Here is a 24642-nt window from a genome sequence, read left to right as displayed (position 1 = left end):
TTTTCCTTTATTCTCTCAGTTTCTCTTGTCTGTCATGGGTTTGGTTTTTCCACTGTGCTTTACCTCGTCACTGTACCACCGAGCAAGTCAAAAGTTAAAGGCAAGAAAGACTTTTTGCAGAAATCTGGCTCATGGAGAAGCTTTTGCCCATTTCCTGTCCGTTCAATCCACTTTTATTCTGTGCCTCTTCTAACACATCCCCACCTCACAAACACATCTTTCTGTTCTTTGCCATTGCACCCTCGGAACTGATATTCTCCGGATAGTCTCAGACCTCTAAAGGCAACACCTGAAGCTGCTCGATGGCCTGCGGTCATCGATGAGGTGTTGTCTCTGGGCAGCATGCGGGCGGGTGAGCCTGAGTAGCCGCCGGGGCGGACAGCGCTCCTCGCCGCCTTCTCCCACCGCGAGCGGGCGGAGGGAAGGGGAAGGGAGGAAGGGCCGCCTCCCCCGGGGGTGCCGCTCCTCCCCTCGCCGTCTCTCAGAGGCCAGGTGGCGGCGAAGGGCGCGGGAGGCGAGGGGAGCGCTGCTGGCGGGGACCGCAGGTGAGGAGCGCGGGGCGCCTGTCGGGAGCGCGGGGCGATGCCGGAGCGACCCCGGCCCGGCACGGGACACCCGCGGGCGGCTCTGCGCTGCCCCGCGGCACCTGCGGCGGGGCCGGGGCGGGAGTGCCCGACAGCCCGGGTATTGTTTCGGTTTTTTACAGCCCTTTTCGCTGCTGTTCGGCGCACTCCGGGCCCCCGCGGGCACCTCCTCCGCGGGGCCGCTGCCGCCCAGCACTTCCTCCAAGTGGAAGGGGCGCTGCCGTGGGCGCTGCAGCCCGCGCGCTGCAGCTCGGGCCCCCGGCACCCTCCGAGCTGCGCCGGGCACCGCCAGCCCGAGGGATACTTCGGGAAACATCGTTTCACCCCTCTTGACCGTAACCCCCGGTCGTTAGCACGTTACTCCAGCACGGTTCACGTCCTTCTTCATTCCCACTCAGCGTTTGAAGTTTGGGGCTGTAAGGGCTAAAATCTGCGGAGAGCTCGATCTGTAGAGCCATTGCTGCTTTTTGATAGCTGGGTTGACCAAAATGCACAGTAGAAATCCCGAGTGGAGACAACAGTAGCCTGAGGACAAGTTTCTGGCCTGTTTGATCCACCCGTGCCAGGCCTTGCAGCTCCCACGTGGAGCCCAGGAGCAGGGGTGCGTTCCCGAGCAGATCCAGGCTTGACCTGAAGGCTGTAAGATGTGGAGCCCTGACAGTTTGGGTTTGGATGAGGTTTAATACTGAGGGGTTCGTTGTCCTCGTTGCTTTGCTTGCCGCGCTTTGGAGACCAGGCTTTGTTTGTGCAGCGTACTCCAGTAGATTTACAAGTGTTTGTGTTGCCATATCTTCAAACTGAAACCTCCTGGTTTGAAGAGGAAGTGGGGAAGTGAGCGGCTTTAGGGAATGATGGAGTGCCAGGATTAGTGCACTGAGGCCATGGTTTTCCAAGCCAGTGAAAGAAAGGGTTTCACCCACCCCTTGGGCTACTCATTTTCACCCATGTCAGCACAGGCATTTGTGTGCAGAATTAGACTGGGAAGCGAAACCAAATTTAAAAAGACACCCAAAAAAAATCCACATCAGCTCCTCAATGTTTTCACTGGCCTAAGAGGGCAGGTGGGACTGCTGCTTTTCTGTAACAATAATGGCTTATAGTGGAACAAGGGTGGGCAAAAGTAGAGTTCATCTGCCAGATTGCACCCCTGTGCTCCTGAAATAAAATCACATAGTTCTCATCCTTTGGCCATGGATTATTTTTGAAGTTGTTTATTGATGCTTAGGAGCATAACTAGGGGCATTTTGACTTTTCTGAAGCCAGGATTTGTGTTTTGCTATGAATACGTTGCAACGACAGCTGTTCTGTGCACCTCGTACTGCATTTGTGCTGAAAGCTTCACCTGCCTGGGAGACCATCTCAGGAGCTGGGTCTTGACTGCTTTAGGCCACGGGCCTTTTCCTCCACGAGTAACCCCTGGTCTAATGCATACCTAAGCTCGTAATGCCATGTGGCACACAGCAGCACAAATTCAAAATCCTTTATCCCAGAGGCAGGAAAGCCAGCGTGCCCAGTGTCCAACACAATACCTTTATTTACCAAGGCAAGCCAAGAAAACTTCTTGGATAAGTATCAACCCTTGTTGGTTTAGTAACTGTTTGGTGTAAAGGTGTAGGCTGGCACATGCAAGAACCCAGTTAACAACAGTGCTTGTTCCATAGTGTAAATTGGCCTCTTGGAGTCATATAGTTATGAAGCTGCAGTTTTCTTACTTCAGGCTCTCTATATGTGTCTGTAGTTTTGGAACTTCAGGGCAGACTCCCAGCCCCATCCCAGTGAAACTCGCTTGTAAGGTGACTTCCCTCTAAAAGGATGGCTTTGAGCTGGTCAGATTATTCATTTATAATGTCATTTGTTTAAGGGGAAATCCATCTAATCTTTAACACATACACTTTCATTGCCTTTATGTTTGGAATGACTTTTCCTTATTAGTCAGCTTTGTCATTACCACCTCATCTCTATTATCCCTTTGATGACAAATTTTGTATCAGTGGGGTTGACATCAGGTTCTAAATTACTAAATACTTGTTTTTAAGAAGATCTACAACAGCCTGTAACGTTGTTACATCCCTGCTGGCTTAGTTATTTTTTATGTTAGAAGCGGTCTGTGTGGGGCCCCTCCATCAGAGTCTGTGACCTGGGTTCTCGTGCATTGCTGAAAGTTTGTGATAAATGGAATTCATCCATTTTAGTGCCTAAGCCTCAACTGCAAAGGCTTGTTTCAGGACAGAGAGCTGATGTGGTACCTTCTCCCACTGGTTAAATATCACAAATCCTGCTGGCAGCATCAGTTACCTTATACCTACAAGCTCTTTCTTCAGCAGAACTCAGCTGATAATAACCAAAGCTTCTACTTGGAGCATCTTCTCTAGTTTGGGTTGGCATGATTACTGTTCACCTGTCCTGGCAGGAGCTTGGTGGGATCTCAGGCGATTCACCCTGCTGAGAATGACATGCGCCTACATCCCTGTGCAAGTCAGCAGGAACTGCAGATCTGTGCCTGGATAATGCTGGCAGAGAGCCACTAAAGTTATTTGTCTCCCCTTGTATCTACCCAAATAGGTAAAACTACTCTCTGGATTTGGTCCCATGGGAGCAAGCTGGCAGAACTGCAAGTGTAAACTTTGATTTGCAGTGAAAATTACAGCCCTAAGTGTACAAGTCAACAAAATGCCTTTGTTCACTGGACAGATTACCAAAGCAGCTCCCACCCACAGCTGCAGGCTTTACAGTGTCCAGGCTGGCAGATTAGCACTGTTTGGTGGGCAAACCCAGCTAAAACTGAGCTATCTCTATCCAAATGGAGGCATCTGGGTTGGGGCTGTGGCAAAATCAGAATAAAACCAAAAAATCCCACATGCCTATCTTGCAAGAGCAATCACAAGAGCAGAGTCTAGTTCAGAGGCAGCAAGATAACACCTCTGAAGTTCCAGCCAAGGCCGCTGCGAAGTCCTGGCAGCATGGAACGATGTTGAGACTATGGAGAAATGCATTTGTTTCAGAGAGTGGAGTAAAAACACCCTGTTTGGTTGGTTGGTTTGCTTTTGCAGAGCTTACACAGACCTTTCCCAGGATGGCTTCCTCAACTGAATATGGGTCTCACACCTGGGACCTCTTGCTGAGAGTTGATCATCAATATGAAGATGCAGAAAAGGAATTCCCACTACAGGTCACGGGGGACCTTCATGTTGGAGGACTGATGCTGAAATTAGTAGAAAAAATCAGTGAGTAAAGACTTGTTGAATTTATACAGTGTTACTAAATAATATGGGTAGCTTTCCCTCTACAAAGAAAGACTTCTGTGGGTTTTTAAAAGGCACTGCCTCACATCTGTGTCATGGCACAGAGCATGGAGGTTCTCAAACTCAGGATGTTTTGTGGTCAGAACCCCTCCCTACGTTCCACCCTCTGTTGCTAAAGCCCCTGTGTTACCATAGTGCCAACAAAACTTTGGGTTTGCCTTTCAGTTAGACAAAAATAATTAAACCAGGCTAGCTATTCAACTCCCTCTTCAGACAGATGTTACAGGTGTGTGGTTTGGGGGGCAGGAGAGGTGGATGATACCCTCTTTATCACCCGTGGCAGTCAGAGAGACAGGAGTTGTTGTTAAAGGCACTTCAGAAGTTACTGTTTCCTGTGCTATTGTGGCATTCTAGCCTAAATCTGAGCCATGTTGTCCATTGCATACATCCAGCTGGGAAGAGCCAGGAAAAGCCAAGACTGGCTGAGTCAAAGTTAGGAAATGAAAAGTAAAATACCCTGTGTACAGGGAGCAAGTGAGCACAGGAAGAAAATCTCTGATCACTTCTGTCACCCTCTCTGCACACTTACACACACGGTTCAGCCGGAAACTGATGGTAGCCAGAGTTTCCACGGGGTCAGAAGGCTAATTTTTCACACTATTTTCTTAAAATACTCAACTGGTGTGAAAAGCTTTCTATATTAATATTTAAAGCAAATCTGTAACTGATTTGTGCCAGCAGCTCTCTTGAGACACAAAAGAAAACTCCAAAACAGGACAGGGCTCTGCTGTGTTATGGACATGCTGAGGAATAGCCTCTGCCTGTGGAGCTGATGAGGAACAAGGATTGATGCAAAGACTGAAACAGCTTGACCAAGATCACACAGAAGCTTTATCTGCTGCTACACCCTGACATCTGGGAAGTCATCTAACCTTGCAATTCCCATGGAACTGAGAGCAGCAATACTTTATCTCTTTCCTTGTGCATGTGCCGCTACCTAGCTGTGTGCAACCAAGACTTCCATGGACTGGAAACTGGTTCTTAACACTCTCCAGATGAGCTGCTCAGGTGCTGCTACCAGGAGGCTGTGGAAGAGCTTGTGCCCATCTGGGTGCACAGGAGATTTTGTGGGAGGATTTTCAGCTTGCACTGACAAGTTGTGAAGTGGGTACCCTTGTTGTTTGTTCCTATGCCAACACAATCCCAACAGCATTGTACCATGTATAGCTCCAGATTCAGGAGATGCTCTTTCCCTGTGGATATCCACAAGACTAAGGCAGTGCCACAGTCAGCACCTAGGTTAGCTCTTCAGGGAAAACGAAGTTAGTTCCCAGTGACTGCCACAAGAATTCAGCAAACAAGGTCTTGGGACCTGTAGTTGCTGCTTTAATCTAAATAAATATTCCTGTTTGCAGAGACCTGTTTCCAAACCAAATGTTTTGTATATTTGCTCCATAGTTTATTGATAACCATTTTGTATTTTCCTAGAAATAGCACAAGACTGGTCAGACTATGCTTTTTGGTGGGAGCAAAAAAAATGTTGGCTTCTGAAAACCCACTGGACGCTGGATAAATACGGGGTGCAGGCAGATGCTAAGCTGGTCTTTACTACTCAGCACAAAATGCTGAGGCTTCGCTTGCCAAACATGAAGACTGTGAGACTGAAAGTCAGCTTCTCTTCCATGGTGTTCAGAGCTGTCAGTGACATCTGCAAAATGCTCAGTAAGTAAAGATAAATCTCCTCTGGTAACTAAGTTGGAGCATTTCATTGGGTGACTTTGTTTTGATGTGAAGTCCTTCCTCACAAAACTGTTTAGCTCAAAGAGAAGTTTGAGACAGATTTTGGGGGGGTTTGGTAGGCAGTGCATGTCAGTGGTTCTCAGCCTCTGTGATAACTGATGCAAGCATTGTCAGGAATGTGTCCCACAAGCTGCAGGAGTACTGGATAGTCAAAGCTGGCAGATTTCTAGGAATCCTTGTCTTTCTGGAGCAGGACTTGGTCCTGATTATTCTGTGCCATTGACTAGGAGCTTGAGATTATCAATGTCCTACACCAGCTTTCACCATAGGCAATTTTACAGGTGTCAACCGATTTATCACCTATTTTCATTAGCATTAATGATTCTACTCTGCCTAGCTGTTATATGTGTTCACTTCAGAAGTAGCATGTTTCAAATGTTCAAAACTTCTAGATGTTCAGGTCAGGGCATACCTAACAAGCCCACCCCAGCCCATGAATGTCTCACAGCACCGAGTCCCCAAGTCTCTACCCTTTCCAATAACGGAGCATTTCCAAGTAGAGGGTTTGGAGCATGCCAGAGGTGTGCCTGTGATCAGCAGAAATCAGTTGAGTCTGCAAGCAGTTTTCAAAATCCATTTGGTTTAGGGTAAAAGTGTGATTAAATTCCTCATCTTAATTTAGATGTTCAAAGTTTAGCCCATTAACATACTCATCTTCAGAAGGAATTTACTGCCTCATATTGATCCACTTTCAATTTTATCTCCTAGCAGTGGATTGTGAAAGGTGTAGTGTCTTTATTATACCTAACAGCTCTGATATAATGATGAACATAATTGTTCAACTGGCATTTGGCCAAATTAAATATTCTTACCTACATTTTCCCTCCAGATTGAGTCAGTGCAGAAACACTGTTACTTTGAATGAGTGAATATTGTCAAAAATATCTTTGCTTACTCCAGGGTAAAAGTGTTTTTCAGAAAAGATGTGCCACGTTTGTGACTGGGAATACCTGTCTGAATTAGAAGTGCATTAGAGAACAGTGAGAACCAAGACAGAATCTTGTATGAGAAATACAGTGAGTAATAAAAGGCATGAACCTCAATTACAGTGGTTCTTGCTTATTCATAATTTAGGTATTTCACAGAGGTTATGATGCTCATAGGTGACTGCAGAGCTGTTAGGGAGAAAGAGCCTTTTCCTGGCATTCTAAAAGGCAGTTACACTCCTACAAAAGTAGATTTAAATCCTGTCCAAACTCACTCTCACAGCCCAAAGTCTTTAGCCTTATTATAGAATTTGTGGATTTTCCACAGCTACTACTTTCAACCTGCTAAAAATAAAATTCAAATTCAGATTGCAACATGAATCTTCCTGAAATGCTGTTACCAACCACGGGTGCTCTTTTGGATGTAATCATCTTGCTTCACTTCCTAAACTGTCAATGTAGATATCAGACGGCCAGAAGAACTCTCTTTGTTGAAGCAATCAGAAGGCACACTCAAAAAGAAAAAGAAAAAAGACAAGAACAGCAAAGAACCAGCTACAGAAGATATCTTAAACCTGTGCAACTCTCCAGTGAGTTCTGGATTACCAGGTAATGAAAAATCAATATGATTTTATTGTTCTGACTAAAAGTCAAAAAGAGGAAGAAATTCTTTGTTACGCAATTGAGCCCAGAGAGGCTGGTTTCGTGTAGGATGGTCTCAGAAACACAGTGGGCCTGAAATCAGTCAAGAAATCTCCAATATGTCAGTATTTTCCTGTTGTCTCTAAAAATGTTTTCCTTTCCCTTGATACGAGAAAGGCCACACTAGAAAACAGCACACAGGATGTGCTGCTGCCCTTTGAAAATGGGGGACCACCCTTAAAATATTCATGAAATTTGGCAACCTGCAAGGAAAATGAGGAATAAAGGCTTAAAAGGATGTGTTTCCCATGTCCAGCACAACTGAGATCTCACAGAGCAGGAAAGAGCACTTCTGTCCCTGAGGTCACCTCACCTGTGAAAGGACAAGGCCAGCTGGAAAGAGCAGAGATAGGAGACTGTTGAAAGAAAAGGGTTCCGTTGTTATGATGGAAAGTGATGGACAGGACCCGTTTTCATGGGAATAACGTTGTGCTCTTAACTTGCAGCCAATCCAGGTTTATACAGTAAAACCATGACACCCATTTATGATCCTGTCAGTGGCTCACCAGCTTCTTCAACAATTACTTGGTTCAGTGACAGTTCCGCGACTGAGCAGAACTGCAGCATCCTGGCCCTCAGTCACCCCACCTGTTCTCCGGAGACACTGGCAGAGATGTACCAGCCACGGACTTTGGCTGACAAAGCCAAACTCAACGCAGGGTAAGGTGCCACTCCTGAGATCCTTTTGTTTTGAAATGATCAGTGATGTCATTGTGCAGGCTCTGGACTAAAGTCTGTTGTTAGACAAAGGTAAATTCAGTTGGGCACTGTGGGTGGGCACAGCTAAAGGACAGTTTGGATGGCAAACTCCAAAGGCTTTAAGTAGACGGTGGAAAGAGACGAGGATAGGTTCAATAATTTTGCGTTAAATAGGTGACTGAGTTCTGCACAATTAAATGTTGCTTATTGTGTATACACAGAGAATGGAAGTTGGGAGTCTGTATGAATGCTCCACCTTCTTGAGTTACATGAATTTTCCCTGGATTTAGAGGAATTAGAGCTGTTTGTTCCCACTTTTGTTTCACAATTGCACTGGAGCTCTGCAGGTGTGATGGTTTTTCCTGTACCGATGAATCTGTGGGTTGTCTTCTTCCACAGCTGGCTGGATTCATCTCGATCGCTTATGGAACAAGGTGTTCTGGAGGAAGATCAACTTCTTCTACGCTTCAAATATTACACTTTCTTTGATTTGAATCCAAAAGTAAGAGCCTTGCTTTTATTGCTATTCATTGTTTGCCTCCTTTCATGTCAAGGAGCTACACAGTAATATAGCATATATATAGCTATATATAGGATTTTAGCTAGGATCTGTAACAAGCCCTTCAGAGATCAAATCCAGCTTCTTCCCCTCAGCTACAGCTGCACTTTTACCCTCTGGACACTGAATCACTGTTCCTCATATGAAAGAAGATCTTAAATATAAAGATGGGATCTGAAGAGCACAGAAACAGTATCCCTATTTCCAGAGGGGCTGGTTTATTTTCTGCATCTCTTTTAACAGGAAAAATTAAGGGGAAAACTAGACCTGCAGCATTCTAAATGATGTAATGAGTCCTAGTTTTGAAATTGGGCTTTAAAATGACATTTATGTTGCACTGTCCTCACTGAATTTCACAGCTTTTCTGGGCTGAAGCCCTCAGAAGAAATCAGGGCACTTTCCAGTTTATCTGGCATGTTTTTGGGTGAAATGCCACCCCCGCTAAAATCCAAGTACATGTCTGAACTTCAGCAGCCCAAACATTTCCCTTCTTTGCCCCAGCCAGCCCCAGAGCCATAGGATGAAATTACCCAAAAGAGCTTCAGGCAACCTAATATCTAACCTCTGCTGGGAGAGGTCATGCTCCAAGGTTTACCTTCCCATCATCTACATTTTGCCAGCTCTGGGGCTTGAATATTTCTGAGTCACTTCAGCTTATTAACCAAGTATTCAAAAACCAGATAGTGAATTAAAGCAGATCTGGCAAATGTCAAGCCAGTGCAAAGACAGAACCAGAACTGAAAAAGCTGAGAGCAGAAGAAAGGAAATGAGGAACAAGAGAATTCTGCAGGTCACAATCGAGTCAGCCATGTCACGTGATTTTCACTCTCCCAGTGTGGTTTCATGTCTCAGTTACACCAGTCCAAGGCTTCCTGCCTCAAAAGGGGATGTCAGAGTCTCACCTTCTGCCTCAGCCAGAGGTTCCTGGTTGGTTTTCTGTTGGCTCAGCAAGGCCTGGGACCATGCACACAATCACATGAGTTGGTACAAGACAAGGAGGGGAACATGGCAGAGGTGGGAGGAGGAAGGAAACAACCGCTGTGGTTCAGCCCAGTGCTGAACAGCGCTATCAGCTGCAGCTGGTTGGAGTCTGTGCCTTGGAGGTCACTTATGAGCAGTGTTTGCTCTTTCCTACAGTACGATGCAGTGCGAATCAACCAAATATACGAACAAGCCCGCTGGGCCATCCTGTTGGAGGAGATCGATTGCACGGAGGAGGAAATGCTCATCTTCGCTGCGCTACAGGCACGTACTTGAGCCAAGTTGCAAAACCTGTTCCCTCAAGAGGCAGGCACAGGTTAGGACAAGACTAGGATAGAGCCCAGGCCAGAGCTCTGCTTGGATTGGGGGTCTGCTCCTCTGGTGAGAAACAATCAGCAACATCCATCAGCCAAAGCAACTAAACTCAGTAGCAGCAGTAACACCATTATTCAAACAATTCTGGAACCATTTACTAACATTACCTGCACCTGGAATATAACTTTGATATCAGTATTAGTATGAAGTGTTGCTTCCCATACCAGCTACCATCCATTCACCTCTTCTTCCTGAAAATTTCTCTAATATACACGTTCCCAACAGACAGGAAAAAAGCTACAGCACAATTTGAAGATAGGGACACTATGGAGTACATGGAAATTTAACATGACTGAGCATGGCTTAGTCTCTGACCATAGGTAATAAAGCACAAATCCTTACTAATAATAAGTTCTTTCCTTTTAAATGTAAATGGAGCTGCCAAAAATTCACAGCCTGTCACTGCAGAACACCAGAGAACCTTGCTTCTAAGTTTCCACCTGGTATGGATGGCAGGACTAGGGATCCAAACGTAGCACTGAGTCAGCCTCCCAGATCAGGGACAATTATTCAGCAAAGGAATACAAACACTGATAATTAAAATAGGAAACCATTATCAGCCATTGCACTGACAGGAGTCACAGTGGACATGACTCTTTGTTTGGGAAAACCCCCTAATTCCTGCAGAACTTCACACAGTTGTCCATGACTCAGGAGAACAAAGGGCCTGTTTTCAAACGCTGTGATTGTGTGTGATAATTGATGTACTGACTATTGGATATTGCTGTTTCATTTTAGTATCATGTAAGCAAGTTATCATTATCATCAGAGACACAGGATTCCACCTGTGAATCGGAAGTAGATGAAGTAGAAGCTGCCCTTTCCAATCTGGAAGTGACACTGGAAGGTGGAAACAAAAGTAACATTTTGGTAGGTCCTTTGGGATCCCAGAATTCCTTTTGCTGTGCCAAATCTGTTGGCTGTGATGAGCCTTCCTGGTCCTTGGTTTTTTAAAACAGTTGGTTACAGAGTGCATTGAACTAAAATTATTCCTAATTATTCCTGATAGGAGGACATCACAGACATCCCGAAACTTGCTGATAATCTCAAGCTAGTTAGGTGAGTTGTGAAAATTAAAACATACAAAACAAAAAGCTTAACCTTACAAGAGATCTCTTGAGTTTTTTGTTATAATCTAACAGTAGATCTGACAGTTATAAATGGACAAATACCCCAGATAGGTCTAACCAGCCTAAAATTCTCTTCCAGTCTTTCTCTTCCTGCTTCTGACAGTGTTCCTTGGCGAGTCTTTCCAGCTCCTGGGATGCTGTGTAGCTATACTTGTGCTCTTTTTATTTCCTAATACTCATCAGTCATCGTCTCTAAACAAAAGAGCCTACGGTTTTACTTTCAATCACATTTACCTCTTCTTTTTGCCAGTAAAAAACTAGAAGAAAATAACTGTTCTTCCTGAGAAGAATTTCTGAAAGTAACCCCAGGGAATGTATTTTTTAAACAAAAGAAAAAACCAAATTCAAATTATCCCTTTCTAACCAAACACCGAGTCTGTTTTTTCTAATACCAAAATGAGTTTCTGTCGGTGGTTGAATCTCGGACCCAGACCGGCAGGGCACCTGAATCGTTTATTCAAAGGAGTGAGCTGGTTTTATCCACCTTTCCAAGGCACACTATTTCCTTACATGGTGGGACCTATCCCGTGTGGCCACATCAGCAACACACTTCATAAGGGTCTGCGTGTGACACCTCCTGCCCCCAGGGCCCGGTGCAGAGCAGCCTCAGTGTGCCGCCATGTGCTCCTTTGTTCTGCCATGTGCCTCTGCAGGCAGGTTTTACAGCTCACAACCCAACTCTACCTTATAATTCCCCATGAGTTTCTGTGATCCCATTATAATATCTTGATTTATGGGTGATTTAAATGACTGTGGAGACCTCAAGTCTGTAATGCCTTTTATCACAAAACAGTCTTTGTGTTTTAGAAAGATAAAGTGTTCTGTTGTACAAATATTTATCAGATTGGTTCTGTTGGCAGATGGTATTTTTAATCTGGGAACTGAAAACTGCATCTGAAAAATTTTAACTTGTTAACTGCTAACAATTGTTAATTATTAATTTCCAATTTGGAATTTTATTTGACATTCTTATTATTAAGGTGGCTTAAGATGAAAGGGAATTAAGGCTTTTAACAATGGGTTATTTGTTTTTCCCCAGCAGTAGAACAGTTTCCTTTTATAGACATTTAGCAGTTATTTTTCATCATGAAAAAGTTCCTATCTTGTAGAATCCAGGTAGGGTGTAAAACATTTCTTTAAAGGAACACCACCACTTTGTGGTTATAATTATTTGATTAATAAGCCTGAATGCAAAGCTGTGCTTGTCCTACTGCCGACTGTTCATACGGTGAACTTTTATTCCTATTTATTCACAGTATGCACCACAGTAAATGCTGCTTTCACGTGGGGACAGTATTGTGGAGAATTGCAGTATTTTTTTCAAAAACAACAAGAAAAAGCTTCCTACAAAGTTTTCAGCAACTTCTTTAGGGAGAGAAAAATAATTTTATCTGTCTAAAAAAAATTATAGTCCCTTATTTTTGAAGAATACCACTGTATTGGAAAACTAAAAGCCAAATTATTTGGTAGGTTTGAAAATCTGAGGTTTTTTAATTTAAATTTTGAAATTGCCATTTTCTAGAAAAGGTTCTAAACTAGGATTTTTAGAAAAGGTCTGGAGGTATATGTAATAAGGGTATATATAATAGATTACTGTTCTCCAGCTAGTTCTATGCTTTTTATATCATCATCTTAGATTTAAAGGGAAATACTGGATTTTTTTTTTCTTTTTTCTTCTTTCTCACTTTATTGATGACCTTTGTCACTAGCTGTGAAGTATTTCTCTACTCAAGTAGTGCTAATACCTCCGGTTTTCTCTCCTGGAGGGCTACAAAGCTTCTATAAACTTAGTGAAGGAATAGAATTTTGTTGTGTTAGATATTATTCGGATTAAGCCAAAAAAGATGGTCTCTGCTTCCCTACAATGAATAGAAGTTGGTTTTATGGGTGCAGATATTCAAGATAAGGAGCTATGAAAAACTGATGCCAACTCATATTAACAAATCAGGGGTTACATTTGTGTTACTGAGTTCATGGAAGAAAATTAGTCTGTTAGAAGGGAATGGCTTTGATTAGTAATAGAAGGAAAAAAATGAAAAAAATCATAGATCAGATTCAGCTAAAATCTGGAGTAAAAACCACATCCATACCTGGAATAACTTTAATTGGATCCAGGCATTTCCTACCCCCTCACTGACACAGGGGTGAGTAACCCAACCAAAGCCATGGCTATGACCTTGAATTTCAGAGGTTCTGTAATATGTGTGAGGGACTTAACACTTTGTATGTGGTGGTATAAACCAATGGGATTTCTTTTTTTCTGGTAGGCCCAAGAAGCTGGCACTCAAAGCTATCAAGACATATTGGTTTGTCTTCAGAGACACTTCAGTATCTTATTTTAAAAACAAGGAATCTGCACAGGGAGAACCTATTGAGAAACTAAACCTAAAAGGTAGGACTTCTCCTTTCTTTCCTTTTTTTGTTGCATCTGTGAACTGAATAAAACAAGAAATCCCTGCTAGGCTCAGGAAGGCAAGCACAGCAGCATTTAGTCTGGGAACTTTTTCAATTCCTGAGACTCCTAAACAGGCAGATTGCACCTGCAGAATAAACAGAAAGGATTCAGTAGTTTAATCCAAACTGGGATTATCAGAGCCTGATTTGTAAAATGCCATGTACTGCTGAATTCTTAAAGATGGGTCAGGTAGGGAATGTAACTTGTGGGGTGCTTTATTTCCAAATACTTTCACTCTGCATTACATGGGAGTGTTCCCCTGTGTCCTTGTCAGAACGCACACTGGCAGCAGAGGATTATGGATGATGCCATGGGCAGGAATGCCAGAGGCTGTCCCTGCATTCTGCTGTGCAGGGACAGCTCCAAGACCTTCTCTGGGCCTTGTTTGTGTCATGCATGGGGATTCCCACGGCTACAACCAGCTGCTGGAGGAGGAACCCCAGGTGTGCACACAAACACCAGCACCCCGTATAGCCTCCATCTACATCTACTCCTGCAGGGACATCCTTTGTTCAGCGTCAGGGAACCAGTGATGCCCAGGACTCATCCTAGAAGAAACCTTTGCAATAGAAGATTGACCCCTGTGAACAAATGGCTCTGCATCCCAATCTGCATATCCTCAGTAGGTCAGAGAATGCATGGGAAAAAACAGCCAGGGTGGCTGGAACCTCACCAAGTAGCCTCTCCCACCAGTTCCTCTCCATTTTAAGTGCTGAGCGTTTCCTAAGATCAGGCTGAGGTTTTGGGAGCACTCACATCCTTTCACTTGCACATTGACTCACGTGCTCCCTGAGCTCAGAGCATTCATCAGCCTGGCAAGCCAGACCAGGCAGTGAACTGGAACAAAAACCTTTCATTAGGGCCTAAGCTTCAAAAGTCTTGGCCCTTAATCTCAAAGGAAAGCAACCATGAAGTACAGTTCCTTTGTATTAAAGCAGTAATTAAAGTTACTGATATAGTAGTGAAATAAATTAATTTCCTTCTGATTCTCTGTGATCTAGGATGTGAAGTTGTACCAGATGTAAATGTTGCAGCAAAGAAGTTTGGAATCAAATTACTAATTCCTGTTGCTGACGGCATGAATGAAGTATATTTAAGATGTGATAATGTGAGTAATAAGAAAAGGGAAAGTTTGGACTCAAGATTTATGGCAGATTGTCCTGTTCTAGAATTTGTATAGAAAAATGAGGATGCTGCAGAGAGTTTATTATCTAAATCTTTAGAAAATTTAAGAATGAGATAGTGGCCTAATAAATACATAATGGTTCTGAGGACATAAGGACAGTTAATAATCTTGTGTTTATCATCAGTTGGCAACTAAAGGTGGTAGAAAGAAAACCAGAACAAACTATAAAAAAAATAAAATAAAATTTGAAAGTTACAGTATTTTGTTCCAATGCTTTCTGAGGATTGAGGTTTGGATTTTGTTTTCTTTTTTCTTAATTAGAACTCTCCCCATTCAGATGAGGAGAGTGTGATAAGGATCTTACATTAGTTTTCAGTTTATTGTAATGTATCTGATTAAATTGTGTAAAAATGTTCAGTAGGTGAAAACTAGTCATGCAATAAACAAGAGAATCTATTTCAAGGTACTGGATTTCTTTGAAAATTTAAAACCTAGGGGTAGGTGGAACTAGTGCAATCAGGGAGGAAGAACAGTATGAAACAATGAATTGTCTTGCAGGAGGATCAGTACGCTCGGTGGATGGCTGCCTGTGTATTAGCCTCCAAGGGCAGAACGATGGCCGACAGCTCCTACCAGCCTGAGGTCGAAAAGATCCTTTCGTTCCTACAGATGAAGAACTGGACCATGTGTTCCCAAACTGCCTCTGAGCCAGAGAATGTAGATATGAAACCCGAATGCTTCGTCTCACCACGCTATACCAAAAAATTCAAGTCCAAGCAGGTATCCTGAGCATGGCTCGATGGCTGGTATGGGCAATTCCAGTGGTTGCTTAGGGATGAGGCTGGATCGAAGCAGCATTTGGAAGCTATACAGTACAACACCCTGCCATAGTCATTTGTCCCTTTGCAAGAGGCTTTTTCTTTAAACTGAACACCGGGACAGGTGTTTTGGCACCTCTTCCAAGTACCTCTCCTACATCCACAGCCTGGCTTAAGTTACCCATGATGTTCTGCTCCTGATAACACTGTTCCTGAAAGTCTCTTCAGAGTAAGAAAGGAAGGATTTTAACAACTGAAAGCTGCTGTTTTCATGTGAAACAACAGGGTCTTCCTGTCCTCTTGGCCTGGGTGTCTTTCCTTCCTCTCCACCTAATACCTTGTCCAGTGCTTTAGCTGTGTAAGAAGTCAGCCTGCCCATCCTGAGAAGGGTCTCCAGAGCAATATACGGAGCCAGGGCAGTGCTGCACAAACCCAGACCTGAGGCCCTACTGTCCGTTCTGCCCTTGGCACTCGGGATCTGTCCCCAAGTGCCCTCTGTGCTGCATCTGCACAAACACTGACAACGAAGTGTCTGAACACAGCATCAGACCTCATGATGTCTTAGTGAAAGCAACAGGATTTTTGTTCTCCAGTCAGCTGAAAACTTTCTCTCTTCCTGTGTTTCCCAGCTGACCGCTCGTATTCTGGAAGCCCACCAAAATGTATCCCAGATGTCCCTGGTGGAGGCCAAGCTGCGTTTTATCCAAGCCTGGCAGTCGCTGCCTGAGTTTGGCTTATCCTACTACATCGTAAGGTAATCGCACTCTCACTCATGCCAAGCTGCTCTAACGTGTTCATGCTCAGTGATTTGCAGGAAGTTCTTTGACTCCCTGTTCTGGAAACATTTTCTATTTTTTCCCCCACAGACTTTTTTGGAATTTTAGTCATTTCCATACTGCTGTTTTTTTCTATAGGAGTAGCACCCAGTAGCTCCATTCTTGGAGTGGGACTCTGCATTATGCCTTCATACAGACCTGCTGGGTTTAGCCTGAAGTAACCTCTCACTAGGATTAAACCCTTACTGTCATAAACTCTCCCAAATGTCAAAAATGCATGTCTCACTGGTGTGCTCAGGTTTGCAGGATGTGTTCACTCTGACCCTTGCTCATGCCAATGTGATAAAATGCTAATTTCTTTTGTATTTCACTAAGAAAACAGCAGATGATCCCTTTTTAAGGTTCATCCAGAAGAGCAGTGAGCACAAGAAAGGTCCCGTTGTGTTCACAGCAGCTTCCTTGGACACAGCAGGGTTCTGACCTGCAGTCTTTTCTCTTGACAAAACACCAAAAAGCTGAAAAGTACTGACACAACCGTACTTGGAGGCACCTTGCTTAATTTGTGCTTAACACCCCTTTGAGAGCCAGCTAGCAATCATCTGTGGTATAAATTGAACCAGCTGGGAACCACTGTCTGGCACAGAGGCCAGCTGGCATAGAACTGCCCACATCTGCACTATTAAACTCTGACTTCCCAAAATCCAGTAGCCTCATGTGAACTGCAGGTTCCAAACTACCTGGGAGTCACTTGAGGGAGCACTGCTTGTTTAGAGCCAGAATTCTCCCTGAATTCAGTGCCTAAAAATGCTCCCTGATCCTGTTGAATTTACTAACACAGGTACATATTTTTTGCCCCATCTGTCACCATTAATCCTGTTAAAAACATGAACAAACCCAACACCTAAACTGCATTTTGTAGTGGTGAATTGCTACAAACTGCTGGGCAGTATCTCAGTGGGGCATTAAGTAAAGCACAAATTGTGTCCAGGTGAGATTTTTTCCCTAAGGTTTTTCCCAGCTGCATCTAAAGAGAGAAGGTTCACAAACAGTATGAAAAATACTGAAAATACTCACAGCAGACAGATGAGATTTCTTCCAGCTTTCAGCATGAAGGTAGAGGGAGGTAGTTTCTGTACCAGAGTAATCTGTTCCTAGCTATTCCCAACTCAAAAAATTCTTACCCCCAAAGGTTCTTATACTTTTGTATTTTTTGTCTCTAATCAGAAGAAAGTTGAAATGTTAAAATGCCTCAGTAATTTTGTAATGTGAGTTATACTCAGAAACATGTATATATCAGTTGTTTTGATTATATAATTTAGGTTAATATAGGTTAATATAACTAGAAGAACATGTTTCAACGTTAGAGAAATGAAGCAACAAAAATTATTGTTGGTATTTTTTCCAGTAAAAATATAATCAAGTTCATGCATTTAGGAAGAACAGTATTTTTTTAGCAGGAAACAGTGAATTGGAAAGATTTCAGCCAGATCTACCTGCCTGATTATTTTCCATCTTACACCATGGCTCTCCAGGCTACACTTTTGCTTTATAAAAAAATCCTGTTCTAATGATGGGTCCAAGCTTTCCTCAATCCCAGGGTGTTGTGACTTTTCCCATGTTTTTTGCACTTCCAGAGGAGAGCAGCTGAAATGTTTCTCTAGCCTGAAATAATTGCAAAGCAGATCTGCTCAAAGGTTTTGGGTTTTTTTCAGGTTTAAGGGAAGCAAGAAGGATGATGTGCTTGGGGTGTCCTATAACAGGCTGATACGGATAGATATGGCCACAGGAGATCCTATCACAACATGGAGATTCTCCAGCATGAAGCAGTGGAATGTGAACTGGGAAATCCGCCAGGTAAACCTGGAACAGCTCTGCATTCAGTCCTTGCATTTCACACACTGGAGGATGCTTTCAGAAAATATTTTCAAACCTCAGTGAAAAGATTTTGAACGTGTTGCGACACGTTATTAAATAAGCTGTCTGCAGTTTTTCTTAGTGGAGTCTGTAGTCAAAAATCAGAAACTAAAAGGTTGCCAGTTTCAAAGGTTCCTACCAAGCTTAGTCTTTACAAGTTGCCCTTGATTTTGACGGGATGAAATACAGAGACTCCAAGGTGAATTCCAACATGTTGTGTTTATTGCTCTGTCAGTAAAATCTCATTTTAACTCTCGTGCATCATCCCCTACATTGTGGCGATTCAGCCTCTATTACAGAGAGCGGATACAGGAAGCCAGTTTCTCTTTCAAATCCCAGACGGAGAGTGCAAGGCCTGCAACTCTGTGTCAATGTGTGGTCCCTGCTCTGGGGTTTCAAAGCTTGAAGCCAGCTCTGTAAACTGTAGATTGCTGGGGTGGAACTAGTGTGACCTGATATAAATTGAAGCAGCCTGGGAACTGTTCCTGCTTACAGAGTTTCCACATCCATTTGCAGGAACCAGGAGAGATCAGATACACTCCCTACTGCTGTCCTGCAGTACTCCCTGTGCCAGAGTGTGTAATTCTGGGTCAGGTTGCTGGGTGTATTTTAAATTCCTCTCAAAAAAGGCAGAATCCAGTGAGCAACTAAGCTCAGTTTGCTGCATTTTAGAACTAACAGTAGCTGGAAACCCAAACCAGGACCCCAAAGGCAGATTTAAGGTCAGAAAATAACAATGGACAGATTAAACATTATTCGGTAAACAAAGCATCAGGAGGGCCATTCCTGCTCTTTCCAGTGTTCACTTTGTACACTATTGGAAAAAAGAGCTAAAAGATTTTGTTGCCTGCTTGAAAAAGCAAAAAGATTTCACCACAAGAGGGCCCTGATGTAGCAGCAAATCCAGAAACCAGCAGCCAAACACCCTGAGCATCCAGCAGACCCAGAACTCTTGGTTAGCAGGGGCAGGTACTGCTTCATCACAGTATTTGTGATCCAGCTGTGCTCTCACACTTCTCTTTCTTCCCAGCTTATCTCTGTGTCTGATTTTGCCATGTCCGTTCTCCTTAGGTTGCCATCGAGTTTGACCAGAATGTGTCCATTGCTTTCACGTGTCTGAGTGCAGACTGCAAAATCATCCATGAGTATATTGGGGGCTACATCTTCTTGTCAACGCGTTCCAAAGACCACAATGAAACACTGGATGAAGAACTCTTCCACAAATTAACTGGAGGTCAGGAATGAGAGGAAGTCTTCCCGCTGCCTGCTGCTTCTTACAGCTAAGACTACCAGAGATTAAACAACAATATCTCTGATTGTTAATTGCTGGTTAGTAATTATTGTACGTGTCAATTAATCTTGTACTATGACTGGGACTGTTGACAGTTTTTGTTAAATACTGAAGCTAAGGTCACTGGATGCAGTATGGCAATTCCATCACCAATACTTGAGGAAAATTTAATTGTCTTTGTTTTCTTTTTGTATAGCTCAATGTTTTTAAAGAAACAGTGTCTAGCCACTGGGCATTTTTTTAATCTAGTATTTTTAATTGCAGCAGTCTGTTTAAGCATCCAGGGCATGTAACTTGAGGATATGGTACAGTGAATTTTCTTCTCTGTTACAGCCAGGCAACTTCCATTGTTAAACTGGCCATTGTTAAACTGGCCATTGTTTATCAGAACTAGAGCTGAATAAATACATATTTTAAAGCTCCATGGCTTGTCTAACACTTGCCCTGAGAACACAAAACATTCCAAATTCCTGAAGACTAAGCTATCGAAACTCCTGTAGTGATTACTCAGTTGTTCAAAAATGTAGAACCCATGTCGACCTTCACCCACTGAAGTGGCTCCTGAAAGCCAGAGAAGCTGCAGAGCATTCATCATGGCAAACCTGGATCCCAAACATTCATCTTTTGAGGAACATTGTTACTTACCTGGTTGAAAAATGGGCTTTAGATACTATGTAAAATTATTAAAGAGGCCTGTGAGTGTGAGCATTTCTATTTACTGTCCCTGTTACTCTGTTTCACTGTGACATCTCACTGAACTATACATGTACACGTGTGAGGATCTGAAATGCCTGTAGAAGTGATCTTATGTGTGGGCTGCGTAATGCAAAGAGTGATGCTCAGAGGGCCGGAGCCCCTCTGCTCTGGAGACAGGCTGAGAGAAATGGGGGTGTTCAGCCTGGAGCAGAGAAGGCTCTGGGGAGACCTTGGAGCCCCTGGAAGGGCTATGAGAGAGCTGGAGAGGGACTTTTGCCAAGGGCACACGGTGATAGGACAAGGAGGAATGGCTTTCCACTGACAGAGGGCAAGGCTGGATTGGATATGAGGGGGAAATTCTTCCCTGTGAGGGTGGTAAGGCCCTGGCACAGGATGTCCAGAGAAGCTGTGGATGCCTCTGAGGAACCAGCCCTGAAGCCACCAGCTCTGCCTGCCTGAAGGAGCCACACACATCCACCGAAGTGAATGAAATTTGATACTACCCTGTAAAGCAAGGACAGAGTGAAGCTGGGAGAATTAATCAAACTACTGGACAAACCAAAACTGGTTTCACATATCTGAAGAAATACAATGGACTGGTGTTTTTATATCACTAAGGGATGCTGCAGAAATCACTGCATAAATTCATAAACAGCACTGGAAATGGGGAGCCCTGATTTTCATGCCATGTGCTCTGCTTTTCCCCAGCCCCTGTCAATGGGCTTCAGTGGAATTCCTCCCAGTCTGTGCAGTTTAAACCACAGCTTTACATTTTGCAAAAAAAAAAAAAAAAAAAAGAATACAGCCAGCTTCCCAGGCCTCTGTTCTTCCCTCTCCTCAGCACTTTTTACAGGGGCTGAGGGACCTCAGTTTTCCTTCAGAAGAGGACTTACTCGCTTGTCACCTGCTTGACACAAGCTAAGTATTTTCCTCATGTTGTGAGATCCACCCAAGTCCAAACACTGGCCATATTTAAAGCCTGCCTAAGAGCACCATGGGAGAGCTAAATGTCCATTTTATTGCCAGGGCCTCTTCTACAGGCAGCTGCCTTCCACATCAGTCTCCACATAGGCTTTGCAGTGAGGACCCTGACCATGCCTGCCTGGAAGCCCCTCATTTGGCAATGAGCAGTGACAGACTCCTGTAAATTGCTCCCTGGGAAGCACAGCCCATGCTTGCCACTCTTGGAGCGGAGCTTGTCCCAGAGTGCTGCATGGACGCCCTGTAGCTGCCACTTGCCTACGTGACCTGAGCACAGGAATGCAGAGACAGGGGAAATCTGAGCATGAGTGTGTGTGGCTCATTTCATTGCTAAACAGGCACATTCACTTGCAGTTCAAGCTGTCTGCACTCGGATTTCAGAGAAACTAGCAAATATTTCCATTTTCTTTCCTGCCCCTCCTTCAGTCTTACTCCATGTGTCACTGCCTTTCAACTAAATCCTTCGCTGCTGCTTTGCAAGGAGGAGCTCTGCCAGCTCATCCCGGCTGGCTGTAAGCCCTATCCTTTGCCATTTTGGGTTTAAGAGAGTGATCCCCTGCTGATGCCCTCTGTCCATATTTCTTTAGGTCATTCAGCTGTCTCTTCTTGCCCCACTCACCTTGCAAGGCTTTTTCACAATAGGTAAGGAACACTTAGGAAAGGAAGCTTTTTATCCAGCTGGTTTCAGTGCTGCATGTGACTGTGGCTCCTCTTTCTACAAGCAGACCCTGGAGAGGCTGGAGTGGGAAGGTATGACCCAGGGCATTCCTGCACTTCCATAATTCCAGGCTGGTGGGCAGCACCTGAGAGAAGCCTACCCCAGCCTGCTCTGCCTCACACCTGCACCAGCCACAGTTTCGAGTAACCTTTCATCCCACCCCATGTCACCGAGCACGTCCCAGCCAGGCTCCTGATGTTCCCTTAATGCACGTGCGGTACCACACCCTCCCTTATTTGTGCAATAACCTGATCACGCTTGGCACGTCACACCTATTTCTACACAGAGTTAAAGACCACGGGCTCAGTGGGCTGTAGAAACCACATCATTAATTGCACAGTGCCAGATGTGGGAGAGGTTTCCCAGAGTGAGCGAAAGCAGGACAAGGGCGTCTGCCCTGAAGTTTTGCAATACAGAGATGAAATCCTGGACAGGAATGTTACTTAGATGAAAACAAGCCTTCAGGAAACCTCAGCTCAGCTACAACCCTATTCTGTACATGGTGCTTAATTAAACCCAAGCTAGGTCAGGGTAAAGCACTACCAAAGATGGCTCCTGCTGCTCTTACATCAAATCCTGGAGGGGATTTCACCACTGCCTTCAGCCTGCAGTAGGAGACACACACCCCGTAGTTTTCTAAAACCGCCGGCTAAAAAATCCTGTTCTTCCATTCTCCCCCTTTTCTCTATAGGAAAATGTCTTGCTTGTGCTTGCTCTGTGGACAGACCTGCGAAATAGTTCTTTTGTTGGCTTTAAAAGCCATTCTCCAGATTTTTTTCAGGATATTTTCATTCTTAACCATCACTTGGATCACAGCCAGTAAGAAACATTCACCTCTTAAACTTTACAGCCTGGTACCATCCTCACCTTCTCCTGTTCGCCCCAGCTCTGCTTATCTTGGTGTCACTAAGGAATGCAGGGCTCAGCCCCAGCATTCCTGCGGGCAGAGGGGCTTTGTGCAGCCCTGAATCACCCCCGGGGAGGGGGCGTCTGGTTCAGCTCTCTTTGCATCCCCCGTGTGAAAAAAGGCTGACAGGAACGCCTGCCTTTGCTAACCGCTCCCTCAGGTTGTCACTGAAACTCTCAGAAAAGCGGAAAAAAGAATAAAAGGCGACATGAGAACAAACCAAAGTGGCTCACAAAAGGGAAATCTCTGCCTGCTGTTAGCAGGTATTTCAAAGAAACTTGTGAACGAGGGCTGCTGCCTGCCCTGGGAAACCTTCACGAGTACCTGGACAGCTGCCTGAGATGTAGCACCACAGCAGAAATCTTTCAGCTGATGAGAGTTTGCAGCTAAGCAAAGAGCTGGGAAGATATAATACCTGCCACAAAAACTGGGCATCCAAAAAAGCAGAAACAAAGATGGAAAATAAAAATAACAAAAGCTCGTTTTCCAACGGTGCTCTGCCTCTTGCAACAGGTTCTCTGTATCACTCAGAAATCAAGCGCCTCTGGGCAAATAAAACCTCCATCTCCCTTCCACCTTCACAAAAAGAGCAGCCGCTTTCCCAGTCTGACAGTCTGCTTGTCTCAGTCTCCAAAATGAAGTCAGTAAGGTTGAACTCATTAACATTAAGGCAGCTTTTGGCTCACCGGTTTTCCTGGAGTATTTTTGTTAGATATTAAAATCAGGAAGATACCAAAATAAGCAGTGAAAATTCACTGTCTGTAAATACTGAGCTAAGGGCAGCAAACACAGCACAAACAGTTCATAGCCCAGGGCAAAGCCAGGCCGCCTCCCTGCTCTTCGGCTTCCCAAAGAGGAGGTCTGCAGCCAGCAGCTCTGCGAAGCCAGAGGGAAGGCAGGGTTTCGGACTTTCCACCTCTTATACCAAATTCCTCAGATTTTTGTAACCTGCTCCACTTTGCCCTTTGAACCGCAGCGAGTGCAGAGCTCTGAAGGTACCTGCGGGTGCGCACGTGCCGGGCCCGGCTGCCCCGCTCTGCCCGCCCCACCAGGGTTAATGGTGGGATTAGCCCCTCATTTAGGAAACCATTTGTCTTGCCCTAGAGCCATTCCACAAGGGAACAACATGTGCACCTCGCCCAGCCTCCAAGGGAACCGCAATGGCTACAGCGAGTCCTACTGGAAGCCCCTATCTCTGTTCTGGCCAACATTCATCTCTGTGGATGTTCTGGTGTTTTTCAAGGCTCTCTCCCCACGCACATAATGACCCACACGGTCAAAAGATAAAGTCTGCGTGATGTGTACTTGCAGACTCAAGGTTTTTGGGCAAGCAAGACCTTTATCTGCACTTTAGCACCGAAGTTTACAGGTCGCTGCTGCCTTCATGTCAGGGGTCTGTTTTGTTGTCCCGATAAAGGAAAAGCACTGACTACTGTTCTCCTTGGAAATTTTAATAATTAGTTGTCTTACAGTAGCAACAGAACAACCACCCTTTCGCTTTTACTTTGGAACAATCTCCATCAACTCACCCCTTTCTGGGATCGTTTCCTTGACTTTATTCTCTGTTCTCAACCTAATTATTATTTGAATTGTGGGAATGCTGAAAAACCCAGCTCAGGGCAGATCCCTCAGTGGGAGATGGTTTATGTTGTCAGTTTTACTTATCCAGCAAAGGATGAGAGACGTAGCAGGACGGGAATTCTCCCAAGCCATGTGGTACACAGATGCAGAACAGAGGACACGACCCACGCACAGCAGGACCGGGAGAGGAGACCTCCCAAGGCTGTCACACAGGGACTGAGATGCTCCACGCCCTCTCCATCGGCAGAGAGAATTCCTCTCTGCGGGAGGAGCAGGTGAGGGTTTCATTTTTGACATATCCTAAGGGCCTCCTTAGGAAAGTAATTTGTCCTGCCTGAACTATTCCAGGATTTACTCCTAAGAGCAAGACTCTTAGGAATT

General features: G+C 44.5%; 1 protein-coding gene across 1 annotated transcript; it reads left to right on the top strand.

Annotated features, from left to right (window-relative positions):
- Nucleotides 1-464: 464 nt before the first annotated feature.
- Nucleotides 465-20092, top strand: FERMT1 (FERM domain containing kindlin 1). The gene is made up of 15 exons (XM_010403019.4): nucleotides 465-545; nucleotides 3635-3808; nucleotides 5315-5548; nucleotides 7015-7161; nucleotides 7701-7914; nucleotides 8353-8455; nucleotides 9650-9757; nucleotides 10607-10738; nucleotides 10878-10927; nucleotides 13266-13390; nucleotides 14455-14561; nucleotides 15138-15359; nucleotides 16027-16151; nucleotides 17886-18027; nucleotides 19159-20092. The coding sequence occupies exons 2-15, from the start codon at nucleotides 3658-3660 to the stop codon at nucleotides 19330-19332; spliced, it is 2034 nt and encodes a 677-aa protein (XP_010401321.2). The 5' UTR covers nucleotides 465-545; nucleotides 3635-3657; the 3' UTR covers nucleotides 19333-20092.
- The last annotated feature ends 4550 nt before the right edge of the window (nucleotides 20093-24642 follow it).

The sequence above is a fragment of the Corvus cornix genome, chromosome 3 (assembly GCF_000738735.6).
Source record: "Corvus cornix cornix isolate S_Up_H32 chromosome 3, ASM73873v5, whole genome shotgun sequence".
In the NCBI taxonomy this organism is placed as follows: domain Eukaryota; kingdom Metazoa; phylum Chordata; class Aves; order Passeriformes; family Corvidae; genus Corvus; species Corvus cornix.
Note: the sequence above shows the minus strand (reverse complement) of the source record. Positions and strands in the feature narration are given on the sequence as shown.

Excerpts from the sequence above, each read along its gene's own strand:
- FERMT1 (XM_010403019.4), top strand. The coding sequence starts at position 3,658 with ATGGCTTCCTCAACTGAATATGGGTCTCACACCTGGGACCTCTTGCTG. Across the intron at positions 14,562-15,137 it reads TATATTTAAGATGTGATAAT|GAGGATCAGTACGCTCGGTG; the intron begins GTGAGTAATAAG and ends ATTGTCTTGCAG. Across the intron at positions 16,152-17,885 it reads TTATCCTACTACATCGTAAG|GTTTAAGGGAAGCAAGAAGG; the intron begins GTAATCGCACTC and ends GGTTTTTTTCAG.